The following is a 23,169-nucleotide window of genomic DNA, read 5'->3' on the forward strand; positions in this document are numbered from 1 at the left end:
TCGGGCTGGTAGGGAATTCTGGGAGATGTAGTACAACCCTTCTCAGCTATAAGCCTGTCCCATCGAGACGTCGGGACACCGAAAACTACAATTCCCGCCGGCAAAGCGGCTCTGGCCTCTCAGCCGACTTCCCTCCCCATGGCCTCTGTTCATCCCCCTGCCCCAGTTCTCTTACCTGGGGTCAAATCGGCTGTAGTGATTGTCTCTCAGGTCACCCGATGCCGGGTCCCAGTCCACCTTTGCTACTTTGTCCTGCTCCTAGCCTGCGGGCCCTAGGCTCAGGGGCGCGGCGCATCCCTAACTCCGCCCTCACCGCGGGGGCCTCTGGGGCCTGGTTGCCGTGGCGACGGGCTGTACACTACCACAGTTTCCCAGGCCGCGGGTGCTGGTTGCCCGCCTGCCCATGGGTCATGGCCTGCCAGCAGTTGCGGCACCACAGCTTCTCGTCCGCGTCGAGGTAGGCGCTGGCCCGGATGAGGGCAGAGAGGAGGGCTGGAGTATTTCTAGAGAGGGAAATGGCACTTGATAGGACCTCTGCACCTCCTGCTGGCCTCTGACCATTAATCTAGGGCTCCAGCACCACAGAGTCAATGGTTGCAGGAACGGTTAAAATCGGGCTGATTTAGCCCAGTGAAGACGGTACGTGCTAGCAAAAGGGCAGGCGTACTTTATCATTGCTAGTAACAACCAGCTTGTATTGAATGTACTATATGCCACATGCTTTATATACCACATTTTTAAACATTTTATTTATTTATTTATTTATTTATTTATTTATTTATTTATTTAATTATTTTTGAGACGGAGTCTCGCTCTGTCGCCCAGGCTGGAGTGCAGTGGCCGGATCTCAGCTCACTGCAAGCTCCGCCTCCCGGGTTTACGCCATTCTCCTGCCTCAGCCTCCGGAGTAACTGGGACTACAGGCGCCCGCCACCTCGCCCGGCTAGTTTTTGTATTTTTTAGTAGAGACAGGGTTTCACCGTGTTCGCCAGGATGGTCTCGATCTCCTGACCTCGTGATCCGCCCGTCTCGGCCTCCCAAAGTGCTGGGATTACAGGCTTGAGCCACCGCGCCCGGCAACATTTTATTTTTGAGACAAGATCTCACTCAGTCGCCCAGGCTGGAGTGCAGTGGCACTACTACGGCTCACTGCAGCCTCGACCACCCAGGCTCAAGCGATCCTCCTGCCTCAGCCTCCTGAGTAGCTGGGACTACAGGCATGCGCCACCACGCTCGGCTAATTTGTGGGTGTTTCTTTGTTAGTTTGTTTTTTGTAGATACGAGGTTTCACCAAGTTGCCCAGGCTTGTTTCGAACTCCTAGAATCAAGCGATCCTCCCACTTTGACCTCTCAAACTGGGATTACAAGCGTGAACCCCTGCACGCGGCCTATGTACCATATTTAATCCTCATAACAACTGTATAATGTAGTAATATTACCATGTACAAGTAAAGAAATACTTCAGAAACCTGGTGAGATCATCCTTTGGGTAGCTTCTACTTGTACTCAGGTGTATAGCCACTGGATACTGCAAAATATGACCAGCTCCATCAGCCTGGAAAGCCATATATATGGATTAAAACAAAAATTTTGGCTAAATCATTTTCTAGTTTTGGGACTTCAGAGAAGGCCCTTCATGTTCCGGGCTTCAGCTTATATATCTCAAACATGGGAATGATACAGTCCACCCCACAAACATTGTTGGGAACATTTAGGCAGAATATGTGAAGCTCTTACCACAGCTCTTGTATGTAAATAGGCACCCAGCAAGTGTTGAATGAATGTAGTGTCCCCTCTTCTACTCATTCCCAGTGGGAAAAAAAAAAAAAAAAAAAAAAAAAAACACCACCCAATCCCAACCAAACTCTCATCCTTCAGGGTCTGCTGCCTTGACAGTGAAAAGCCTACAAAAGTCCCTAAGAGGCCGGGCGCGGTGGCTCACGCCTGTAATCCCAGCACTTTGGGAAGCCGCGGCAGGCGGATCATGAGGTCAGGAGATGGAGACCATCCTGGCTAACATGGTGAAACCCCGTCTCTACTAAAAATACAAAAAATTAGTCGGGCATGGCGGCGGGCGCCTGTAGTCCCAGCTGCTCGGGAGGCTGAGGCAGGAGAATGGTGTGAACCCGGGAGGCAGAGCTTGCAGCGAGCCGAGATTATGCCATTGCACTCCAGCCTGGGCAACAGAGTGAGACTCCATATCAAAAAAAAAAGTCCCTAAGAACAGGAAATGCCAATTTGATGATTTTTATTCAGAGTTAAAATTAGTCTACAAGAACCAGGTAGCCGGCTTGAGAAAGATAATTGTTGGGGCCAGGCACGGTGGCTCACGCCTAAAATCCCAGCACTTTGGGAAGCCGAGGCGGGTGTATCACCTGAGGTCAGGAGTTCGAGACAAGCCTGGCCAACATGGCAAAACCCCGTCTCTACTAAAAATAAAAAAATTAGCCAGGCGGTGGCTCATGTCTGTAATCCCAGCACTTTGGGAGGCCAAAGCAAGCAGATCACGAGGTCAGAAGATCAAGACCATCCTGGCTAACACAGTGAAACTAAACGTTTCTACTACAAATACAAAAAAAATTAGCTGGGCGCGGTGGCAGGTTCCTGTGGTCCCAGCTACTCAGGAGGCTGAGGCAGGAGAATGGCATGAACCTGGGAGGCAGAGCTTGCAGTAAGCCAAGCTCACACCACTGTACTCCAGCCTGGGCAACAGGGTGAGACTCCGTCTCAAAAAAAAAAAAAAAAAATTAACGGGGTATGGTGGCGGGCACCTGTAATCCCAGCTACTTGGGAGGCTGAGGCAGGAGAATCACTTAAACCAGGAAGGCAGAGGGCAGAGGTTGCAGTGAGCCAAGATCACGCCACTGCACTCTATCCTGGGCGACAGAGTGAGACTCTGTCTCAAAAAGAAAAAAAGGGAGAGAGAGAGAGAGAATTGCTACCCAGCACAGGAATAATTTAGTAAACTGCCATTCTCTATGAAAAGGATATGAAGCAGACCCAGAAAGAGAATCCCCATCCATTTTAAGAAAGAAGCACAGGGCTGGTCATGGTGGCTCATGCCTGTAATCCCAACACTTTGGGAGGCCAAGGTGGGAGGATCACTTGAGGTAAGGAGTTCAAGACCAGCCTGGGAAACACTATAGTAAGACCCTGTCCCTACAAAAAAAAAAAAGTTTCAGCTACTCAGGAGGCTGAGGCAGGAGAATTACTTGAACCCAGGAGTTCGAGAGGGTGCAGTGAACTCTGATCACACTAGTGCCCTGTAGCCTGGGCAACAAAGCAAGACCCTGTCTATTTAAAAAAAAAAAAAAAAAAAAAGCACAGCCAAGCACGGTGGCTCACCCCTATAATCCTCTTACTTTTGGAGGCCAAGGTGGGTGGATTGCCTGAGCTCAGGAGTTTGAGACCAGGCTGGGCAATACGGCAAAAACCCCGTTTCTAATAGCAATACAAAATATTGGCCAGGCGCAGTGGCTCACACCTGTAATCCCAGCACTTTGGGAGGCCGAGGTGGGCAGATCATGGAGTCAAGAGATCGAGACCATCTGGGCCAACATGGTGAAACCCTGTCTCTACTAAAAATACAAAAATTGGCCGGGCGCAGTGGCTCAAGCCTGTAATTCCAGCACTTTGGGAGGCCGAGACGGGCGGATCACGAGGTCAGGAGATCGAGACCATCCTGGCTGACACGGTGACACCTCGTCTCTACTAAAAAATACAAAAAGCTAGCCGGGCAAGGTGGCGGGCGTCTGTAGTCCCAGCTACTCAGGAGGCTGAGGCAGGAGAATGGCGTAAACCTGGGAGGCGGAGCTTGCAGTGAGCTGAGATCCGGCCACTGCACTCCAGCCCAGGCGACAGAGCGAGACTCCGTCTCAAAAAAAAAAAAAAAAAAAAATTAGCCGGGCATGGTGGCAGGCACCTGTAATCCCAGCTACTCAGAAGGCTGAGACAGAAGAATCGCTTGAACCCAGGAGGTAGAGGTTGCAGTGAGCCGAGATCATGACACTGTACTCTAGCCTGGCAGCAGAGCGAGACTCCATCTCAAAAAAAAAAAAGAAAAGGCCGGGCGCGGTGGCTCAAGCCTGTAATCCCAGAACTTTGGGAGGCCGAGACGGGCGGATCACGAGATCAGGAGATCAAGACCATCCTGGCTAACACGGTGAAACCCCGTCTCTACTAAAAATACAAAAAAAAACTAGCCGGGCGAGGTGGCGGGCGCCTGTAGTCCCAGCTACTCTGGAGGCTGAGGCAGGAGAATGGCATGAACCCGGGAGGCGGAGCTTGCAGTGAGCTGAGATCCGGCCACTGCACTCCAGCCTGGGTGACAGAGCGAGACTCCGTCTCAAAAAAAAAAAAAAAAAGAAAAGAAAATCAGCCAGGCATGGTGATGTGTGCCTGTATCCCAGCTATTCTGGAGGCTGAGGCACGAGAATTGCTTGAACCAAGGAGGAGGAGGTTGCAGTGAGCTGAGATCTCACCACCGTATTCCAGCTGCCTGGGAGACAGAGCAAGACTCTGTCTCAAAAAAAAAAAAAAATACAGGCTGGGAGCAGTGGCTTATGCTTGTAATCCCAGCACTTTAGGAGTCTGAGGTGGGTGCATCATTTGAGGTCAGGAGTTCAAGACCAGCCTGGCCAACATAGTGAAACTCCATCTCTACTAAAAATACAAAAACTAGCCAGACGGTAGTGGCATGCACCTGTAATCCCAGCTACTCGGGAGGCTGAGGCAGGAGAATCGCTTGAACTTGGGAGGCAGAGGTTGCAGTGAGCCAAGATCGGACCACTGCACTCCAGTCCGGGCAAGAGAGTGAGACCCTGTCTCAAAAATAGTAAATAAATAAAAAGCAAATGCAAACATCATTAATCTACCATATTCCTTATTCACCAGTATTTAGTGATATATGTTGGGCCAGAGTCACTGTTTCTCTTAGAGACACTGTGGGTGTCCTCATCCTTTCCCTTTAAAGAGGGACAGGATGATGGATAGCCTAGACCTTAGCACTGTGGAACATGTCATCAGGACCCTCTGCAAGGGACCTTCAAATTGTGCATTTTCCTGGGGCAGGCTTCTCCTCCCTATGGGCTTTTCTCCCTTCACCCTCATAACCCTGGCACTTGGTAGATAGAACTCAGCAGCTTGCGTTCACTGAATACCAAGATACATTCCTGACAAACCCACTGCCTACTACCTCTTAAATAACTGAGCTTGAGGCAGGGCACGGTGGCTCACGTCTGTAATCCCAGCACTTTGGGAGGCCGAGACGGGCGGATCACAAGGTCAGGAGATCGAGACCATCCTGGCTAACATGGTGAAACCCCGTCTCTACTAAAAATACAGAAAAAAAAATTAGCCGGGCGTGGTGGCAGGCGCCTGTAGTCCCAGCTACACGGGAGGCTGAGGCAGGAGAATGGCATGAACCCAGGGGTCGGAGCTTGCAGTGAGCCGAGATCACACCTCTGCACTCCAGCCTGGGCGACAGAGTGAGACTCTGTCTCAAAAAAAAAAAAAAAAATGAGTTTGGTCCAGCTTTGAGGTAGAAATATAAATGTTTCCCATTCCCCTCTGAGGGTTACCGTAAAATATTTAACATAATACATCCTAAGCTTCTTTTTTTTTTTTTTTTTTTTTTTTTTTTGAGATGGAGTGTCTCGCTCTGTTGCCCAGGCTGGAGTACAGTGGCGCGATCTCAGCTTACTGCAACCTCTGCCTCCCAGGCTCAAGTGATTCTCCTGCCCCAGCCTCCTGAGTAGCTGGGACTATAGGCATGTGCCAACTTTTTGTATTTTTAGTAGAGACAGGGTTTCACTGTGTTAGCCAGGATGGTCTCGATCTCCTGACCTTGTTTTTTTTTTTTTTTTTTTTGAGACGGAGTCTTGCTCTGTCGCCCAGGCTGGAGTGCAGTGGCCGGATCTCAGCTCACTGCAAGCTCCGCCTCCCGGGTTTACGCCTTTCTCCTGCCTCAGCCTCCCGAGTAGCTGGGACTACAAGCGCCCGCCACCTCGCCCGGCTAGTTTTTTATATTTTTTAGTAGAGACGGGGTTTCATCGGGTTAGCCAGGATGGTCTCGATCTCCTGACCTTGTGATCTGCCCGTCTCGGCCTCCCAAAGTGCTGGGATTACAGGCTTGAGCCACCGCGCCTGGCCAATCTCCTGACCTTGTGATCTGCCCACCTCAGCCTCCCAACGTGCTGGGATTACAGACGTGAGCCACTATGCCCAGCCCAAGCATCCTAAACTTTTTGGATAAGTGTACAGGCCTTAGAAGGTGTTTGGTTTGCCTTGTTTTAGGTCTGTTTTATAATGTTGTCTCCTTTGATATTCAAAACTAACAACATCTCTTACCTACTAAACTTTTCCATTCAACAGCTTCTCAGAATTTATAGAATTCCTCAATTTTCTTGCTTACTTTGCCTTTCCTGGTGGTTCCAGCATGAGCAAGAACAGAGTTTGGAGAATTGATTAGTCTTTTTTTTTTTTTGAGACAGTCTCGCTGTGTCGCCCAGGCTGTAGTGCAGTGGCTCCATCTCGGCTCACTGCAACCTCCGACTCTCAGGTTCAAGAGATTCTCCTGCCTCAGCCTCCCAAGTAGTCCCTCAGCTCCCAGGGACTACAGGTACCTGCCACCACACCCAGCTGATTTTTGTATTTTCTTAGTAGAGACAGGGTTTCACTATGTTGGCCAGGCTGGTCTTGAACTCCTGACCTTGTGATTTGCCCACCTCTGCCTCCCAATGTGCTGGGATTACAGGCTTGAGCCACCACACCGGCAGATAATAGATTAGTTTTGATAAGAAGGTATTGATTTAACCCAGTGAGCACTTGGGGTTGATCTGTTGTATCTTGTTGGTCTCCAAGACTGTCTTACACCCACACTCGTCTGGGCAGACACTCTTCCTTCTCGTCACCAACTGCTTACTCCATGTGTTTTGCTCACACTAATCCAATGTTGAGAGGTAATAGAGGACTAGGGTTTGGAATATTACTGCTCCGTGGACTATAGCTGAGGAGCATTACAGGGCAGAGTTTCTCAACTGAGTTCACATTAGGGCTCTCAACTTCCCTGGAGTTTGGGTAGTCCTAATCCTACTTTTATGGGCAAAGACACTGAGGTTGAGATGTTAAGCGGCATGCCCAAAGTCACCAGCAAGCAAGAGGAGTGAACACAAGATCTATCCAGCAACATAAATCACACACTCCCACCCCATGGATTGTTGGAATTACTTCTTCCTTTTGTTCCACCTGAGCCTGCCTGCCCACAGTAGCCCTCCCCGTTGGTCCCCAAATGCCTTTCTAGGATGGCTGTCCTAAGAGGCTTTTCCCGTTCTACAGTCATAATGAACATCTAGCAGTTCATTGCAGTTTACATGGTATTTTGCATATCTCATTTTTTTTTATTTATTAAAAAAAATAGGCCGGGCATGGTGGCTCACACCCGTAATCCCAGCACTTTGGAAGGCCGAGGCGGGCAGATCACAAGGTCAGATCGAGACCATCCTGGGCAACATGGTGAAGCCCCGTCTCTAATAAAAATACAAAAATTAGCCAGGTGTGGTGGTGTGCACCTTTAGTCCCAGCTACTCAGGAGGCTGAGGCAGGAGTTAGAGGCTGAACCTGGGAGTTAGAGGCTGCAGTGAGCCGAGATCATACCATTGCACTCCAGCCTGGGTGACAGAGTAAGACTCTGTCTCAAAAATAAAAAAGAAAAAAAAATTGACTGGGTCCAGTGGCTCACGCCTGTGATCCCAGCACTTTGGGAGGCCGAGGCAGGTGGATCACCTGAGGTCAGGAGTTTGAAACCAGAAATAAATAAATAAACAAACAAATAAATAAATAGAGGCAAAGTCTCACTATGTTGCTCAGGCTCTTCTTGAACTCTTGGGCTCAAGCAATCTGTCTGTCTTGGCTTCCCAAAGTGCTGGGATTACAGGCATGAGCTACCATGCCCAGATACACATCTAATTTTTTTTGTTTTGTTTTCAGACAGAGTTTTACTCTGTCACTGAGGCTGGAGTGCAGTGGTGCGATCTCGGCTCACTGCAACCTCTGCCTCCCAGATTCAAGTGATTCTTCTGCCTCAGCCTCCCAAGTAGCTGGAATTAGAGGCACCCGCCACCACACCCAGCTAATTCATGTTTAAACTTCAGACCAGTCGCGGTGGTGGCTCACGCCTATAATCCCAGCACTTTGGGAGGCGGAGATGGGTGGATCATTTGAGGTCAGGTATTCAAGACAGCCTGGCCAACATGGTGAAACCCCAATCTCTACTAAAAATACAAAACTTAGCTGGGCATGGTGGCAGGGGACTGTAGTCCCAGCTACTCAGGAGGCTGAGGAAGGAGAATCGCTTGAACCCGGGAGGTGGAGATTGCAGTGAGCTGAGATGGCGCCACTGCACTCTACCCTGGGTGACAGAGCGAGACTCTGTCTTAAAATAAATAAATAAATAAAATAAACTTCACAACTGTGTAAGATATGCAAAGCAAGAGTTGTCTCTGGTCGGGCACAGTGGCTGATGCCTGTAATCCCAGCACTTTGGGAGGCCAAGGCAGGTTTATCACGAGGTCAGGAGTTCAAGACCAGCCTGGCCAACATGGTGAAACCCCATCTCTACTAAAAATACAAAAATTATCCAGGCATGGTGGCAGATGCCTGTAATCCCAGCTACTCAGGAGGCTGAGGCAGAGAACTGCTTGAACCCTCAAGATGGAGGCTACAGTGGGCTGAGATCGCACCACCGCACTCCAGCCTGGGTGACAGAGCGAGACTCCGTCTCAAAAAAAAAAAAACAGTTGTCTCCACTTCTTTGTGAAGAAACCAGGCTGAGAGATATTAAATGACTTGCTCAAGGGTGGTCCTATTGGAACCCCAGATGTCAGCCCTTAGACCCTATCAGCCAGTAAGTGCAGGATTCAGACTTACACCCCAGATCCTGGACCCCAGACCCTGTGCTTCTTGTCCTACAGCACCTGCCCTTTGTATCACAGCCCCAGAGTGTGCCAGAGTTGTGTACGTGAAACCAACATCACAGCCACAGTTGAACACTGAACAGAAGTATAGGCCCATGGGGTTCTCTGGGTTCATGGGGAGGATATCTTGCTGCTGCAGTAGTTGGTGAAATTTTGGTGATGAAAAGAATGTTTCTGGGAATGTAGGGCAAATGGTTTGGACCCAAGGCCAGGGACTTGCTTGGCAGTTTCTCTGGGAATCTGGAGCAGCACTGGGAAGACTCAGAGCCTAGCTCGGGGAGATGGCTATGCCTTGTGGATCTAGGAAGGATGGGGGTTCTCTCCCAACTCTGGACTCTGTCACCCACCATCAGCTTTCCCTTCTCTGTGCAGATTACAGCCACAACCTTCAGGAGTGACCATAGATGAATCCTTTCTCATAGAAAACAAGAGTACCCAGAAACGCAAGCTTCTTCAGAAACGAAGGACGCTGGTTAGTGACAGTGTTGTTTTGGAACCCCAAATGTCAGTCCCCAGACCCTATCCGTCTCCCTTCCTGCAACCCAAGAATACCACCTACCTGAAACATACCCACCTGAAACATGCCCACCAAGTGGCTTCTTCTCAGTCAGAGAGTATGGCTCAGAGAGGCCAGGCCCACCAGGCTTTGGGAAGAAAGGTGTACACTGGCTGCCTGCTCCTCATCTGAAAAGCCTTCCTGGATCTCCCCAGGCAGAGAGAGAACTCACCTCTGCCCACAGACACCCCTTGCCTGCAGCTCAGCATTCTGCAGTGGACCTCACTTCACATCCCTCCCGCCAACACGCCAGGCACTGTGCTACCGTTGGGATGGTCACACCAGATCTGCCAAGGTCCTTCAAGGCTGTGACTATATCTTTCTGTCTTTATGGCCCTAGTATCTAACAGGCTACCTGAATGGCTGCCAAATGTTGATAGCTCCATCATTGCTGAGTAGGTGTGTGGAGGCAGTAGGAAAGAGATGCGTCTCTACCAAGTTCACTCCAGATCTCTCCGCCATTCCTTTGTTTTAAAGGTTTTATGTAAAAATGAATGCTGTACCAAAGGTATCAGAAGAGAAATGAATTTTTTTTTTTTTTTTTTTTTTTTGGAGACGGAGTCTCGCTCTGTCGCCCAGGCTGGAGTGCAATGGCCAAATCTCAGCTCACTGCAAGCTCCACCTCCCGGGTTTACGCCATTCTCCTGCCTCAGCGGGCGCCTGTAGTCCCAGCTACAGGCGCCCGCCACCTCGCCTGGCTAGTTTTTTGTATTTTTTAGTAGAGACGGGGTTTCACTGTGTTAGCCAGGATGGTCTCGATCTTCTGACCTCGTGATCTGCCCGTGTCAGCCTCCCAAAGTGCTGGGATTACAGGCTGAGAAATGAAATTTAAAATAAAATAAAATAAAAAGAACTGGGTGCAGTGACTCATGCCTATAATCCCAGTACTTTGGGAGGCCAAGGCAGACAGATCACATGAGGTCAGGAGTTTGACCAGCTTGGCCAACATGGTGAAACCCCATAGTCTACTAAAATTATAAAAATTAGTCATGCGGCCGGGCGCGGTGGCTCAAGCCTGTAATCCCAGCACTTTGGAAGGCCGAGACGGGCGGATCACGAGGTCAGGAGTTCGAGACCATCCTGGCTAACACAGTGAAACCCCATCTCCACTAAAAAATACAAAAAGCTAGCCAGGTGAGGTGGCTGGAGGCTGTAGTCCCAGCTACTCGGGAAGCTGAGGCAGGAGAATGGCATAAACCCAGGAGGCGGAGCTTGCAGTGAGCTGAGATCTGGCCACTGCACTCCAGCCCTGGCGACAGAGCGAGACTCCGTCTCAGAAAAAAAAAAAAAAAAAAAAAAATTAGTCATGCATGGTGGTGCATCTGTAGTCCCAGCTACTTAGGAGGCTGAGGCACAAGAATAGCTTTAACCCGGGAGGTGGAGGTTGCAGTGAGCCGAGATCACACCACTACACTCCAGCCTGGGCAACAGAGCAAGACTCCATCTCCAAAAAAAAAAAAGAAATGAATCCTGTGTTGTTGTTGTTGTTGTTTTTGAGACAGGCTTTTGCCTGTCAGGGTGCAGTGGTGCAATTATGGCTTGCTGCAGTCTCAAATGCCTGGGCTCAAGTGATCCTCTCATGTCACCCTCCCAAGTAGCTGGACCTATAGACACATGCCACCACACCCAGCTAATTTTTTTCTTTTTCTTTTTTTTTTTTTTGAGACAGAGTTTTGCTCTGACACAGGCTGGAATGCAGTGGCACAAACACAGCTCACTGCAGACTCCACCTCCCATGCTCAACCAATCCTCCCACTCAGCCTCCTGAGTAGCTGAGACCACAGGAGTGCACCACCACACCTGGCTATTTTTTGTATCTTTGTAGTGGAGCTAACTACGTTGCCCAGGCTGGTCTTGAACTCCTGGGCTCAAGCTATCCTTCTTCCTTGGCCTCCCAAAGCACTGGGATTACAGGTGTGAGCCACCACACCAAGCCCAATGCTGTTTTTTTTTTTTTTTGAGAGTCGTGCTCTGTTGCCCAGGAAGGAGTACAGTGGCGCCATCTCGGCTCACTACAACCTCCGCCTCCTGGGTTCAAGTGATTATCCTACCTCAGCCTCCTGAGTAGCTGGGATTACAGGCGTGCACCACCATGCCTGGATAATTTTTTTTTTTTTGAGATGGACTCTAGCTGTCGCCCAGGCTGTAGTGCAGTGGTGTCATCTCGGCTCACTGCAAGCTCTGCCTCCCAGTTCATGCCATTCTCCTGCCTCAGCCTCCCAAGTAGCTGGGACTACAGGCGCCCGCCACCACGCCTGGCTACGTTTTTTTGTATTTTTAGTAGAGATGGGGTTTCACCATGTTAGCCAGGATGGTCTTGATCTCCTAACCTCGTGATCCACCTGCCTCGGCCTCCCAAAGTGCTGGGATTACAAGCGTGAACCACCACGCCCAGTCACGCCTGGTGAATTTTTGTATTTTTAGTAGAGACAGGGTTTCATCATGTTGGTCAGGCTGGTTTTAAACTCCTGACCTCGTGATCCACCCGCCTCGGTCTCCCAAAGTGCTGGGATTACAGGCGTGAGCCACTGTGCCCAGCCCCAATGCTGTCTTATTAAGTACTTTTGGGCTCTTGTTGATATGATCATAGGATTGTTATTAATCAGCAAATAGCCATTGTCCAAATCTCATAAGGGAAAAAACACATTTGAGTAAACTTACAACTCTGGCTCACAGTGGAACAGCATGGGTTTTCCTTGTGTGACCATGACCCTCGTGAGGAATTAGGAAACACATGGGACACACACTTTGTGGGGCTGGCCCAACACTCCTGTGGGAGTGACTCCAGGGAGGAGAAAGCTGGGATCAATATGGATTATTTGCAGAGACCAAGCGCAACCCAAAGACCTGATGACTAGGGGAGAGCCCTGAGGCTCCCAGGCAGCCTTCTCAGCTGCCACCTTCCTTGGACCAGGCTTTTTCATTTCAACTTTCTTTAGAGCGACATCAACCACCAGGGGGCAGTGTTCCCTCCCGCCGTACCTCCAGGGCCGCCTTCCGGTTTTTACCTACCGGGGGAAGCAGAGAGCACGGAGCGCCGGGGGAGCACTGCGTTCCAGCCTCCAGCTTCCACTCGCCTCTGCAAGCAAAGGAGGGTAGCCCCATTTTCTCCCGGTAGAAACAGTAGACAGAACACGAGGACTGTTTTTTTTTTTTGGCGGGGGGGTTTTTTTTGGTTTTTGGTTTTTGGTTTTTGAGACGGAGCCTCGCTCTGTCGCCCAGGCTGGAGCGCAGTGGCACAATCTTCCCTCACTGTGCAACCTCCGCTTCCCAGGTTCAAGCGATTCTTCTGCCTCAGCCTCCCGAGTAGCTGGGACTACAGGCACGTGTCACCGCACCTGGCTAATTTTTTGCATTTTTAGTAGAGACGAGGTTTCACCGTGTTACCCAGGATGGTCTGGTTCTCCTGACCTCGTGATTTGCTCGCCTTGGCCTCCCAAAGTGCTGGGATTACAGGCGTGAGCCACCGCGTCCGGCCAAGGACTGTTCTTTCGCAAGTCTGAAAAACGGCGGGGCGCGGTGGCTCATGCCTGTAATCCCAGCACTTTGGCAGGCCGAAGTGGGTGGATCACCTGAGGTCAGTTCAAGACCAGCCTGGCCAACATGGTGAAACCCCATCTCTACTAAAAATACAAAAATTAGCTGGGCGTGGTGGCATGCGCCTGTAATTCCAGCTATTAGGGAGGCTGAGGCAGGAGAATCGCTTGAACCCAGGAGGCGGAGGCTGCAGTGAACAGAGATTGTGCCACTGCACTCCAGCCTGGGCGACAGAGCAAGACTCATTCTCAAAAAATAAATAAAGTCTGAAAAACAAGGCCAGCTCACACCTGTAATCCTAACACTTTGGGAGGCCAAAGAAGGAAGATTGCTTGAGACCAGGAGTCTGAGACCAGCCTGGCAACATAGGGAGATTTCATCTCTACAAAAAATATTTTTTAAATTAACCAGGAGTGGTGGTGTGCCCCTGTAGTCCTAGCTACTAGGGAGACTGAGGTGGGAGGATCTCTTGAGCCCGGGAGTTTGAAGTTACTGTGAGGTGTTATCAGGTCACTGCACTCCAGCCTAGGTGACAGAGTAAGACCCTGTCTCTAAGAAAAAAATAAAAAATAAACTCCCAGGTGTCTTCCAGGATTATTTTGTGCTTTTATAAAAATTAGGCTGGGCGCCATGACTTAAGCCTGTAATCCCAGCACTTTGGGAGGACAAGGCAGGAGGATCTCTTGATCTCAGGAGTTCGAGACCAGCCTGGGCAACATGGTGAGACCGCATCTCTCTCTTTTTTTTTTTTTCTTTTGTGAGCAGAGTCTCTGTCGCCCAGACTGGAGTGCAGTCGTGCAATCTCTGCTCACTGTAGCCTCTGCCTCCAGGGTTCAAGTAATTCTTCTGCATTGGCCTCCAGAGTAGCTGGGATTACAGGCGTGGACCACCAGTCCCGACTAATTTTTGTATTTTTAGAAGAGATGGGGTTTCAACATGTTGGCCAGACTGGTCTCAAATTCCTGGCCTCAGGTTATCTGCCTGCCTGGGCCTCCCGAAGTGCTGGGAATCAGGCGTGAGCTGGGTGCGGTGGCTCACACCTGTAATCTCTACTAAAAATACAAAAGAACCGGGCATGGTGGCAGGCACTGGTAATCTCAGCTACTCAGGAGGCTGAGGCAGGAGAATCGCTTGAACTCAAGAGGCAGAGGCTGCAGTGAGCAGAGTTTGCACTACTGCACTCCAGCCTGGGCAACAGAGTGTGACTCCATCTCAAATAAATAAATACATACATACGTATAAACATACATACATAAATAATTACATCCATTTTGATAGTCTTTTTTTTTTTTGAGATGGAGTTACACTCTTGTCCCCCCCCCCCCCCCTCCCGCTGGAGTATAATGGCTCAATCTCAGCTCACTGCAACCTCTGCCTCCCGAGTTCAAGCGATTCTCCTGCCTCAGCCTCCCAAGTAGCTGGGATTACAGGCATGCGCCACCATGCCCAGCTAATTTTTGTATTTTTAGTAGAGATGGAGTTTCACCATGTTGGCCAGGTTGGTCTCAAACTCCTGACCTCAAGTGATCTGCCCACCTTGGCCTCAAAGTGCTAAAAGTTGCCCACCTTGGCCTCCCAAACTGCTGGGATTACAGGCATGAGCCACTGGCCAGGCCAGAATGGCTGATCTTTACTGAATTCCTAGCAGGTTCCAGGGTCCATGTAAAGCACACATTATGCTTTCTCTATTTCTTTTTTTTTTTCTTCGAGACAGTTTTGCTCGTTGCTCAGGCTGGAGCGCAATGGCGCGATCTCGGTTCACTGCAACCTCCGCCTCCCGGGTTCAAGCAATTCTCCTGCCTCAGCCTCCCGAGTAGTTGGGACTACAAGCACATGCCACCACACCTGGCTTTTTTTTTGGGGGAAACCGAGTCTCGCTCTGTCACCAGGCTGGAGTGCAATGGCACGATCTCTGCTCACTGCAAACTCCGCGTCCCGGGTTCATGCCATTCTCCCGCCTCAGCCTCCCGAGTAGCTGGGACTAAGGGCACCCACCCCACGCCCAGATAATTTTGTTTTTGTACTTTTAGTAGAGACGGGGTTTCACCACGTTAGCCAGGATGGTCTCGATCTCCTGACCTCATGATCTCGCATTGGCCTCCCAAAGTGCTGGGATTATACGCGTGAGCCACCGCGCCCAGCCTAATTTTTTTTGTATTTTTAGTAGAGACGGGGTTTCACCGTGTTCGCCAGGATGGTCTCGATCTCCTGACCTCGTGTCTGCCCACCTCAGCCTCGGAAAGTGCTGGGAATTACAGGCGTGAGCCACCATGCCCAACTATGCTTTCTCATTGCATCCTCACATCAATACACTGTGACAAAGACTACCATCATCCCTATTTTACAGACGTGAGGACTAAGGCTCAGAGAAGTCTGACATAGCTAATAAGGGACATCTGAGACTTAACCCCAGCCCTCTAACTCAAGAACCCACAGTCTTAATTATGAACCATGTTGAGAGATGTTTGTAAAAAACATCAGGGCTGGCTGGGTGTGGTGGTTCACGCCTGTAATCCCAGCACTTTGGGAGGCCGAGGTGGGTGGATCACGAGGTCAGGAGTTCAAGACCAGCCTGGCCAAGATGGTGAAACCCTGTCTCTACTAAAAATACAAAAATTAGCCGGGCGTGGTGGTGGGTACCTGTAATCCCAGCTACTCGGGAGGCTGAGGCAGAGAATAGCTTGAACCCAGGAGGTGGAGGTTGCAGTGAGCTGAGATCGTACCATTGCACTCCAGCCTGGGGGACAGAGCAAGACTGTCTCAAAAAGAAAAAAAAAAAAAAAAAAAGTCAGGACTGGGGGAGGAGGGATGGAGAGAAACATTAGGAAGGGGAGCAATGTTGCCATGGTAACCCCACCTGTCCCTCCCTGCAGACTGGTCAGTTCTCCATGGGTGGGCACCTGTCCCCATGGCCCACATACACCAGTGGCCAGACCATCTTGCAAAATCGAAAACCCTGTTCAGATGACTACCGGAAGCGAGTAGGGTAAGCCAGGGTCAGTCCCATGGTGAGTGGGCTGGCATGGGCCAGGCTTTGGGCCAGGAGACGGCAGGGGCATGTGTTGCCCCAGACTGAGGGCACAAGGGCCCCGTGGGGGTGCTGGCCACATTATCAGCCACCATCCCCTGCAGGAGCTGCCAGCAGCATCCCTGTCGCACTGCCAAGCCCCGGTACTTAGAGGAGCTGGAAAACTACTTACGCAAGGAGCTCCTCCTGCTGGACCTAGGCACAGATTCCACCCAGGAACTAAGGCTGCAGGTCAGAGCCACAGAAGAAACTTGGGGAAGGTGGGGAAAGGGTGGGAAGAAGCTTCACCTATCAGCCAGGCACAGTGGCTCACGCCTGTAATCCCAGCACTTTGGGAGGCCGAGGTGGGTGGATCACCTGAGGTCAGGAGTTCGAGACCAGCCTGGCCAACATGGCAAAACCCCGTCTCTACTAAAAGTACAAAAATTAGCCGGGCATGGTGGTGGGCACCGGTAGTCCCAGCTACTCAGGAGGCTGAGGCAGAAGAATCACTTGAGCCCGGGAGGGAGCAGTTGCAGTGAGACGAGATCACACCACTGCACTCCAACCTGGGCGACAAGAGTGAGTCTCCGTCTCAAAAACAAAAAAAGCCCCACCTACAAGGTGAGCACCTCAGACCTTCAGGGGATACCCACCTCTCCCAGCTCTCCTGGGTCTCCTTCCCTGAACAGAAGCATGAAACATCCTATGAAAATGCCAGTGAGGCTGGGCACAGTGGCTCAGGCTCACGCCTGTAATCGAGCACTTTGGGAGGCTGAGGCAGGAGGATCGCTTGAGGTCAGGAGCTCAAGACCAGCCTGGCCAACATGGTGAAACCGTGCCTCTACTAAAAATACAAAACCTGGAGTGGTGGTGCACACCTGTAGTCCCAACTACTCAGAGGCTGAGGCAGGAGAATCACTTGAACCTGGGAGGCAGAGGTTGCAGTGAGCCAAGATCGTGCCACAGCACTACAGCCTGGGCAACAGAGCGAGACTCTGTCAAAAAAAAAAAAAAGAAAAAAGAAGGCCGGGCACGGTGGCCCACACCTGTAATCCCAGCACTTTGGGAGGCCAAGGCGGGCAGATCACCAGGTCAGGAGATCGAGACCATCCTGGGTAACACAGTGAAACCCTATCTTTACTAAAAATACAAAAAATTAGCTGGGCGTGGTGGCGGGCACCTGTAGTCCCAGCTGCTCAGGAGGCTGAGGCAGGAGAATGGCATGAACCCAGGAGGCAGAGCTTGCAGTAAGCTAAGTTTGCGCCACTGCACTCCAGCCTGGGCGACAGAGTGAGACGCTGTCTCAAAAAAAAAAAGAAAGAAAGAAAACGCCAGTGAGCAGGCAAGGCTGCAATGTGGATGTGAAAGTCTCCTGAGGCTAGAGTTTCCTCACCTGAGTCAGGTGGCCTGGATGCTGTGCCCAGTCCCTACAGCTCTGTGATCCCCAGTGCCCAGGTTAGGTCACGGCATCAGTGAATAGAGCCTGATGTTGGCAGTTGGACAAGCAGGGGTCACGCCGTGTTTACCAGCCCAGTGGCAACAACCCCAAGCTTAAGGAACCATCCCAGATGCATAAGGAGGGAGGGAGGGAGGGAGGGAGAGAGAGATATATATATATCAGATCCAACCCAGATTCCGGTGTATATTAGGGAGAGAATCACCAAATCTGCTCAAACAAGGATGATGACAGACAATTCCTGCCTTTTGACTTAGTCACTGACTAAAGCATTTACTGAGCACTGGCTGTGTGCAAGTGCAAGGCCCTGGGCTGGGGCCTTACATTCGATCTCCCGAGCAGATAAGGAAGAAGGCATACCACTATGGTGTAGTGGGGCTGGGCTTCAAACTCAGGGCTGACTCTGGAGACTGTGCTAATTTCAGTGAGCAATACTGCCTTCAGAAACCTCCCATGCGTCCAAATGGGACAGGGGACCATACCCCTACTTGCATGTCAGGACGCAAGGGTACAACCTTCAATCTCCTGAATCTACCAGGCTCTAAGATGGGAAGAGGTTACAAGTGAGAGGCCAATGATACTGTGTCCAGAAGGCAAGAGGCTGGCTGCCTGGAGAGCCAGAGAGGGGCTCAGGCACAGAGTGGAGATCTGTCTATGGTCATGGCAGTCCACTAGGCCTCAGACAGCATCAGGACAGGCCTCCAGAGAGCTGCCCCCCAGGCTCCATGGCACTGTGAGGTACCCGGGTGGTGTCTAGGGCATTTACTTGAATATAAGTGACCTGGCAGCCTTACACCGGAATACTACTAAGCCCAGTAAAGAAAAACACAGGGCTGGGCACAGTGGCTCACGCCTGTAATCCCTCCACTTTGGAAGGCCGAGGTGGGTGGATCACGAGGTCAGGAGATTGAGACCATCCTGGCCAACATGGTGAAACCCCATCTCTACTAAAAATACAAAAATTAGCCTAGCATGGTGGCGGGCACCCGTAATCCCAGCTACTCAGGAGGCTGAGGCAGGAGAATCACTTGAACCTGGGAGGCGGAGTTTGCAGTGAGCCAAGATCACACCACTGCACTCCAGCCTGGGTGACAGAGCAAGACTCCATTTCAGGAAAAAAGAAAAAGAAAAATAATTCCCCCACTAAGGGTGGCAGCTGTGGGCCAGGAGATGATGGGTTCCCTTTTCTTGCCAGCCTTACAGAGAAATCTTTGAGTTCTTCATAGAGGACTTCAAAACGTACAAGCCATTACTATCCTCCATCAAGAATGCATATGAGGGGATGCTGGGTAAGAATGCACCTCCTGCCAGGCACAGTGGCTCACGCCTGTAATCCCAGCACTTTGGGAGGCCAAAGTGGTGGATCACTTGAGGTCAGGAGTTTGAGACCAGCCTGGCCAATATGGTGAAACCCTGTCTCTACTAAAAATGCAAAAAAATTAGCTGTGCATGGTGGCACACACCTATAATCTCAGCTACTTGGGAGACTGAGGCAGGAGAATTGCTTGAACCTAGGAGGTGGAGGTTGCAATGAGTTGAGATCACACCACTGCACTCCAGCCTGGGCAAAAGAACAAGACTCCATCGCAAAAAAAAAAAAAAAAAAAAAAAAGCAAAAATGCAGCTCCTTCCTTGCCCCAGCCTGGAAGGGGTGGAGAAGATCCTATTCGACCTTCTGGCGCTCCACAGCAGGTCTGCGGCAGCTACCCAACTGGGCCTTGAGGTCACCAAGGCCCCTCAGCCATTCTGCACAGACTGTTCCGTTATAGGGCACCCCAGAACACCTGACCACCCCTGTCGTTGAGAAGCACAGTGGGGCAGTCCCTGTTGAAAATGGAGTGAACCCCAGGAGAGAGTGAGCACCTCTGGGAGTCAGCAGGCTCCCCTGCCAGGCTCAGGAGATCCAGGGCATGGTGCAGCTGCAGGACTTAAGGCTGTAGGGGAAAGGACATGGGAGACACCCCGGTCTTCATCTGAACTCTGCCCTTGGTTTAAAATCAAGTGCAGGAAGGCCTGAAACAGGGACCATGGCTTTGAACAAGGCATGCAGAGATTCTTGGGGTTTGCAAGTGACATAGCCACTCACCCATGACTTTAGGGTCTGTCTTCTGGCTGTTTGTTCTCCATGGCCCCAAAGCAGCTCTCCCACCTGTCTCTGCTTAGCCCACCAAAGGGAGAAGATCCGGGCTCTGGAGCCCCTGAAGGCCAAGCTTGTCACTGTGAATGAGGACTGCAATGAGAGGATCCTGGCCATGAGAGCTGAGGAGAAACATGAAATCTCCCTGCTCAAGAAAGAGAAGATGAATTTACTAAAACTCATCGACAAAAAGAATGAGGAGAAGATTTCACTGCAGAGTGAGGTGAATGGAAGTGGTGTGATAACCAAGTCCCCGAATTCCTGCCAACCCCACCACAAGGGTGACCCCCTATCCCGCTCTGCCTTTCTACAGGGAGTGACACACTGAGCCACCACCTTCCCCCCAGAGCCTTGCTAACTCCACCCTCTGCCCTGCTGCTAGGCTCAGCACTTTCCGCAAAGGGGGAAGCAGTGGTACCTTGCCGAATTCTCAGAAATGGCCAATCTCCTTCTTCTTTCACCTTTCCTGTTCGCAGGCCCTGATGGGGCCACCCAGCACCCAGCCCACTCCCTGGGGTGACCAACTGCATACACAGGTTCAAGGGCAGCCCCTGACCACACAGCCACCTTCTCCACAGGTGGCCAAACTGAGGAAGAACTTGGCTGAGGAGTACCTGCACTACCTCAGTGAGCGAGATGCCCGTAAGATACTCATCGCAGACCTGAACGAGCTGCGGTACCAGCGGGAGGACATGTCATTAGCCCAGTCCCCAGGTAAGCCTGAATCGGGTTTCTCTCCTCTCTGCGATGCTGGAGGAGTCTGGTCTCACCCCTAAGCCCCATTCATTCAACATTCCTAAGACCTGCTCATTTCATAACCATTCAGGGGGGAGATGTCCCTGCCTCTCCCAGGGCTGTGTATCTTCTGAGTTGAACTGAGAATTGTAGGAACACAGTTGGTAGCTGAGGCAGACTAGGCTCCTGGTGGGCTGGACAGGCCTGTTACTCAGTTTCCTGGGCTTCTAGACTTTAGCCTGAAACCCTAGGCTGATAGCGCTGTGGGCAAGACCCAGGGAACACCAAACGGGAAGGGCAGAAGGCTTCAGGCAACCCCTGAGAAAGCCAGGGTGACACAGGCTGGTGGGCCCCCTCCCCTGGCAGGCATCTGGGGGGAGGACCCTGTGAAGTTAACCCTGGCTCTTAAGATGACCCGGCAAGACCTGACCCGCACACAGATGGAACTCAACACCATGAAGGCCAACTTTGGAGATGTAGTCCCTAGGAGGGACTTTGAAATGCAGGAGAAGACCAACAAGGATCTTCAGGAGCAGGTGCTGAGGCAGGCAGGGCCAGGAGGGTAGGATGGGTTCTCACAGGTGGGGGGCCAGGACCAATGTCCTTGCCCACAGCTGGACACCCTGAGAGCCAGCTATGAGGAGGTTCGCAAGGAGCATGAGATCCTGATGCAGCTGCACATGAGCACGCTGAAGGAGCGGGACCAGTTCTTCTCTGAGCTACAGGAGATCCAGCGCACTTCCACGCCGAGGCCTGACTGGACCAAATGCGAAGGTGAGGGCGGCCAGCGGGGCCCCAGGTCCTGCTTACATGTGGGCCCGGACTCAAGCTCCCTCTCCCCACATGCAGATGTGGTGGCTGGGGGCCCAGAGCGCTGGCAGATGCTGGCTGAGGGCAAGAACAGCGACCAGCTGGTGGACGTGCTCCTGGAAGAGATTGGCTCGGGGCTGCTGCGGGAGAAAGAATTCTTCCCTGGTCTGGTAGGGGAGGCCCCAGGAGTGGGGCTTGGGCCAGACTCAGAAGAGCCATGCCCTGCTGCTCAGATGAGCTTTTGGGGAACCAACTGGGGCTCTTCCCTGCTTGAGGGTGGGGCCATAGATGGGTCCAGAGATGAGCTGATATCCTCCCTCCTAGGGTTATGAAGAAGCCATCCCTGCTTTTCTTCGGTTTGAAGGCCTCGTGGAGAACAAGAAGCCAAGCAAGAAGGATGTAGTCGACCTCCTCAAGGATGCCTGGAAGGAACGTCTTGCTGAGGAGCAGGTCAGATCTCACCAACCACTCTGGTCCAGCGTGGTCTTCAGATCCAGAGTCCTTTGGAGGTCCAGAGGTGCCAGGGATGAGGGCCAACCAACTGTAAGGCAGGCTGACCGAGCATTTCCTCAATCCCGCAGAAAGAGACATTCCCAGACTTCTTCTTCAATTTCCTGGAGCGTCGCTTTGGGCCCAGTGATGCCATGGCCTGGGCTTACACTATTTTTGAAAATATCAAGATCTTCCACTCCAATGAGGTTATGAGTCAGTTCTATGCAGTCTTGATGGGAAAGGTGAGCTGGGGCCTATTCCCCTTGGGGAGACTGAGAAGGGTCTTTGTCCCTAGCATAGACCAGCTTTGCCCCCACCACTCCCAGGAAGAGCAAGTGAATAATGCTTTTCTCCTTATAGCGGAGTGAGAATGTGTATGTCACCCAGAAGGAGACAGTAGCCCAGCTGCTGAAGGAGATGACAAATGCTGACAGTCAGAATGAGGGGCTACTAACCATGGAGCAGTTCAAGTGAGAGGCTGGTCCAGGCCACTCCCAACTCCTACCCAACTCTTCCTGCATCTGCAGGGAAAAGGGGCACCTGGTGGGAAGGGCCACAGCCTTGGAATTCACTCCCTTTTGAGCACTAGGGAGAGGCACAAGCAGGCCTCAGCAGGTCCCTGTTGGCCCTCACGTCTCCCCTACAGCACTGTCCTCAAGAGTACCTTCCCTCTCAAGACAGAAGAGCAAATCCAGGAGCTGATGGAGGCAGGGGGCTGGCATCCCAGCAGCAGCAATGCAGACTTGCTCAACTACCGCTCACTGTTTATGGAGGTGGGTATGTGGGTCCGGGAACTGGCCTGGCCCCTGCCCCAGCCTTGGTTGGACCCTAGCCAATGTGCCCTCCCTCTGACTTGTGGCCCATCCTAGGATGAGGAGGGCCAGAGTGAGCCTTTTGTGCAAAAGCTCTGGGAACAATACATGGATGAGAAGGATGAGTACTTACAGCAGCTAAAGCAGGAGCTGGGCACAGAACTGTGAGTGACCCTGATCCATAGGCAAGTCCCACAGGCTGGGCCCCTGAAGCCCCTGGGTCTCCCTGTGTACCATGCACCATCCACTGCTCAAGCCCAGCACAGAGGAGGGCACCTGGGACTCTGGGGCATGGAGAGGAGGGGTCAGGGCCTGTCACTCTTTTCCTGTGGGGCAGCTATGAGGAGGTGACTCTGCCCAAGCTGCGAGGGGCCCTGATGACCATCGACCCCAGCCTAGACAAGCAGACTGTGAACACCTACATGAGCCAGGCCTTCCAGCTCCCTGAGTCAGAACTGCCAGAGGACGGTGACGAGAAGGAAGAAGGCGTGGTGGAAATCCTCCAGACTGCCCTGGAGCGGCTTCAAGTGATTGACATCAGGCGTGTGGGACCTCGAGAGCCAGAGCCTGCAAACTAGGAGCCTGTGGGCAGCCTGCGTGCTCGTCCTGCTAACCCCTAGCTTTTAGTATAAAAGCGTTTGTCTAAACCCAT

The 23,169-nt window shown here is 51.6% G+C and overlaps 1 protein-coding gene across 4 annotated transcripts; it reads left to right on the forward strand.

Annotated features, from left to right (window-relative positions):
* Positions 1 to 151: 151 nt before the first annotated feature.
* TSNAXIP1 (translin associated factor X interacting protein 1) lies at positions 152 to 23,168 on the forward strand. 4 transcript variants are annotated; one of them, XM_030924624.1, is made up of 16 exons: positions 152 to 657; positions 9,345 to 9,444; positions 15,939 to 16,051; positions 16,198 to 16,324; positions 18,727 to 18,820; positions 19,695 to 19,891; positions 20,247 to 20,382; positions 20,770 to 20,939; positions 21,018 to 21,177; positions 21,253 to 21,383; positions 21,538 to 21,663; positions 21,795 to 21,947; positions 22,066 to 22,175; positions 22,352 to 22,478; positions 22,575 to 22,681; positions 22,855 to 23,161. In XM_030924624.1, exons 3-16 carry the CDS (start codon positions 15,954 to 15,956, stop codon positions 23,093 to 23,095), a joined length of 1,977 nt encoding a protein of 658 aa, XP_030780484.1. In that variant the 5' UTR covers positions 152 to 657; positions 9,345 to 9,444; positions 15,939 to 15,953; the 3' UTR covers positions 23,096 to 23,161. The 4 variants fall into 4 exon arrangements, with proteins under 4 accessions (XP_030780484.1, XP_030780485.1, XP_030780481.1 ...); XM_030924621.1 differs by having other exon boundaries at positions 158 to 457; positions 22,855 to 23,168; XM_030924622.1 differs by lacking the exons at positions 15,939 to 16,051; positions 18,727 to 18,820 and having other exon boundaries at positions 158 to 457; positions 22,855 to 23,168.
* The last annotated feature ends 1 nt before the right edge of the window (position 23,169 follows it).

Source organism: Rhinopithecus roxellana, chromosome 20, assembly GCF_007565055.1.
Source record: "Rhinopithecus roxellana isolate Shanxi Qingling chromosome 20, ASM756505v1, whole genome shotgun sequence".
Lineage (NCBI taxonomy): Eukaryota > Metazoa > Chordata > Mammalia > Primates > Cercopithecidae > Rhinopithecus > Rhinopithecus roxellana.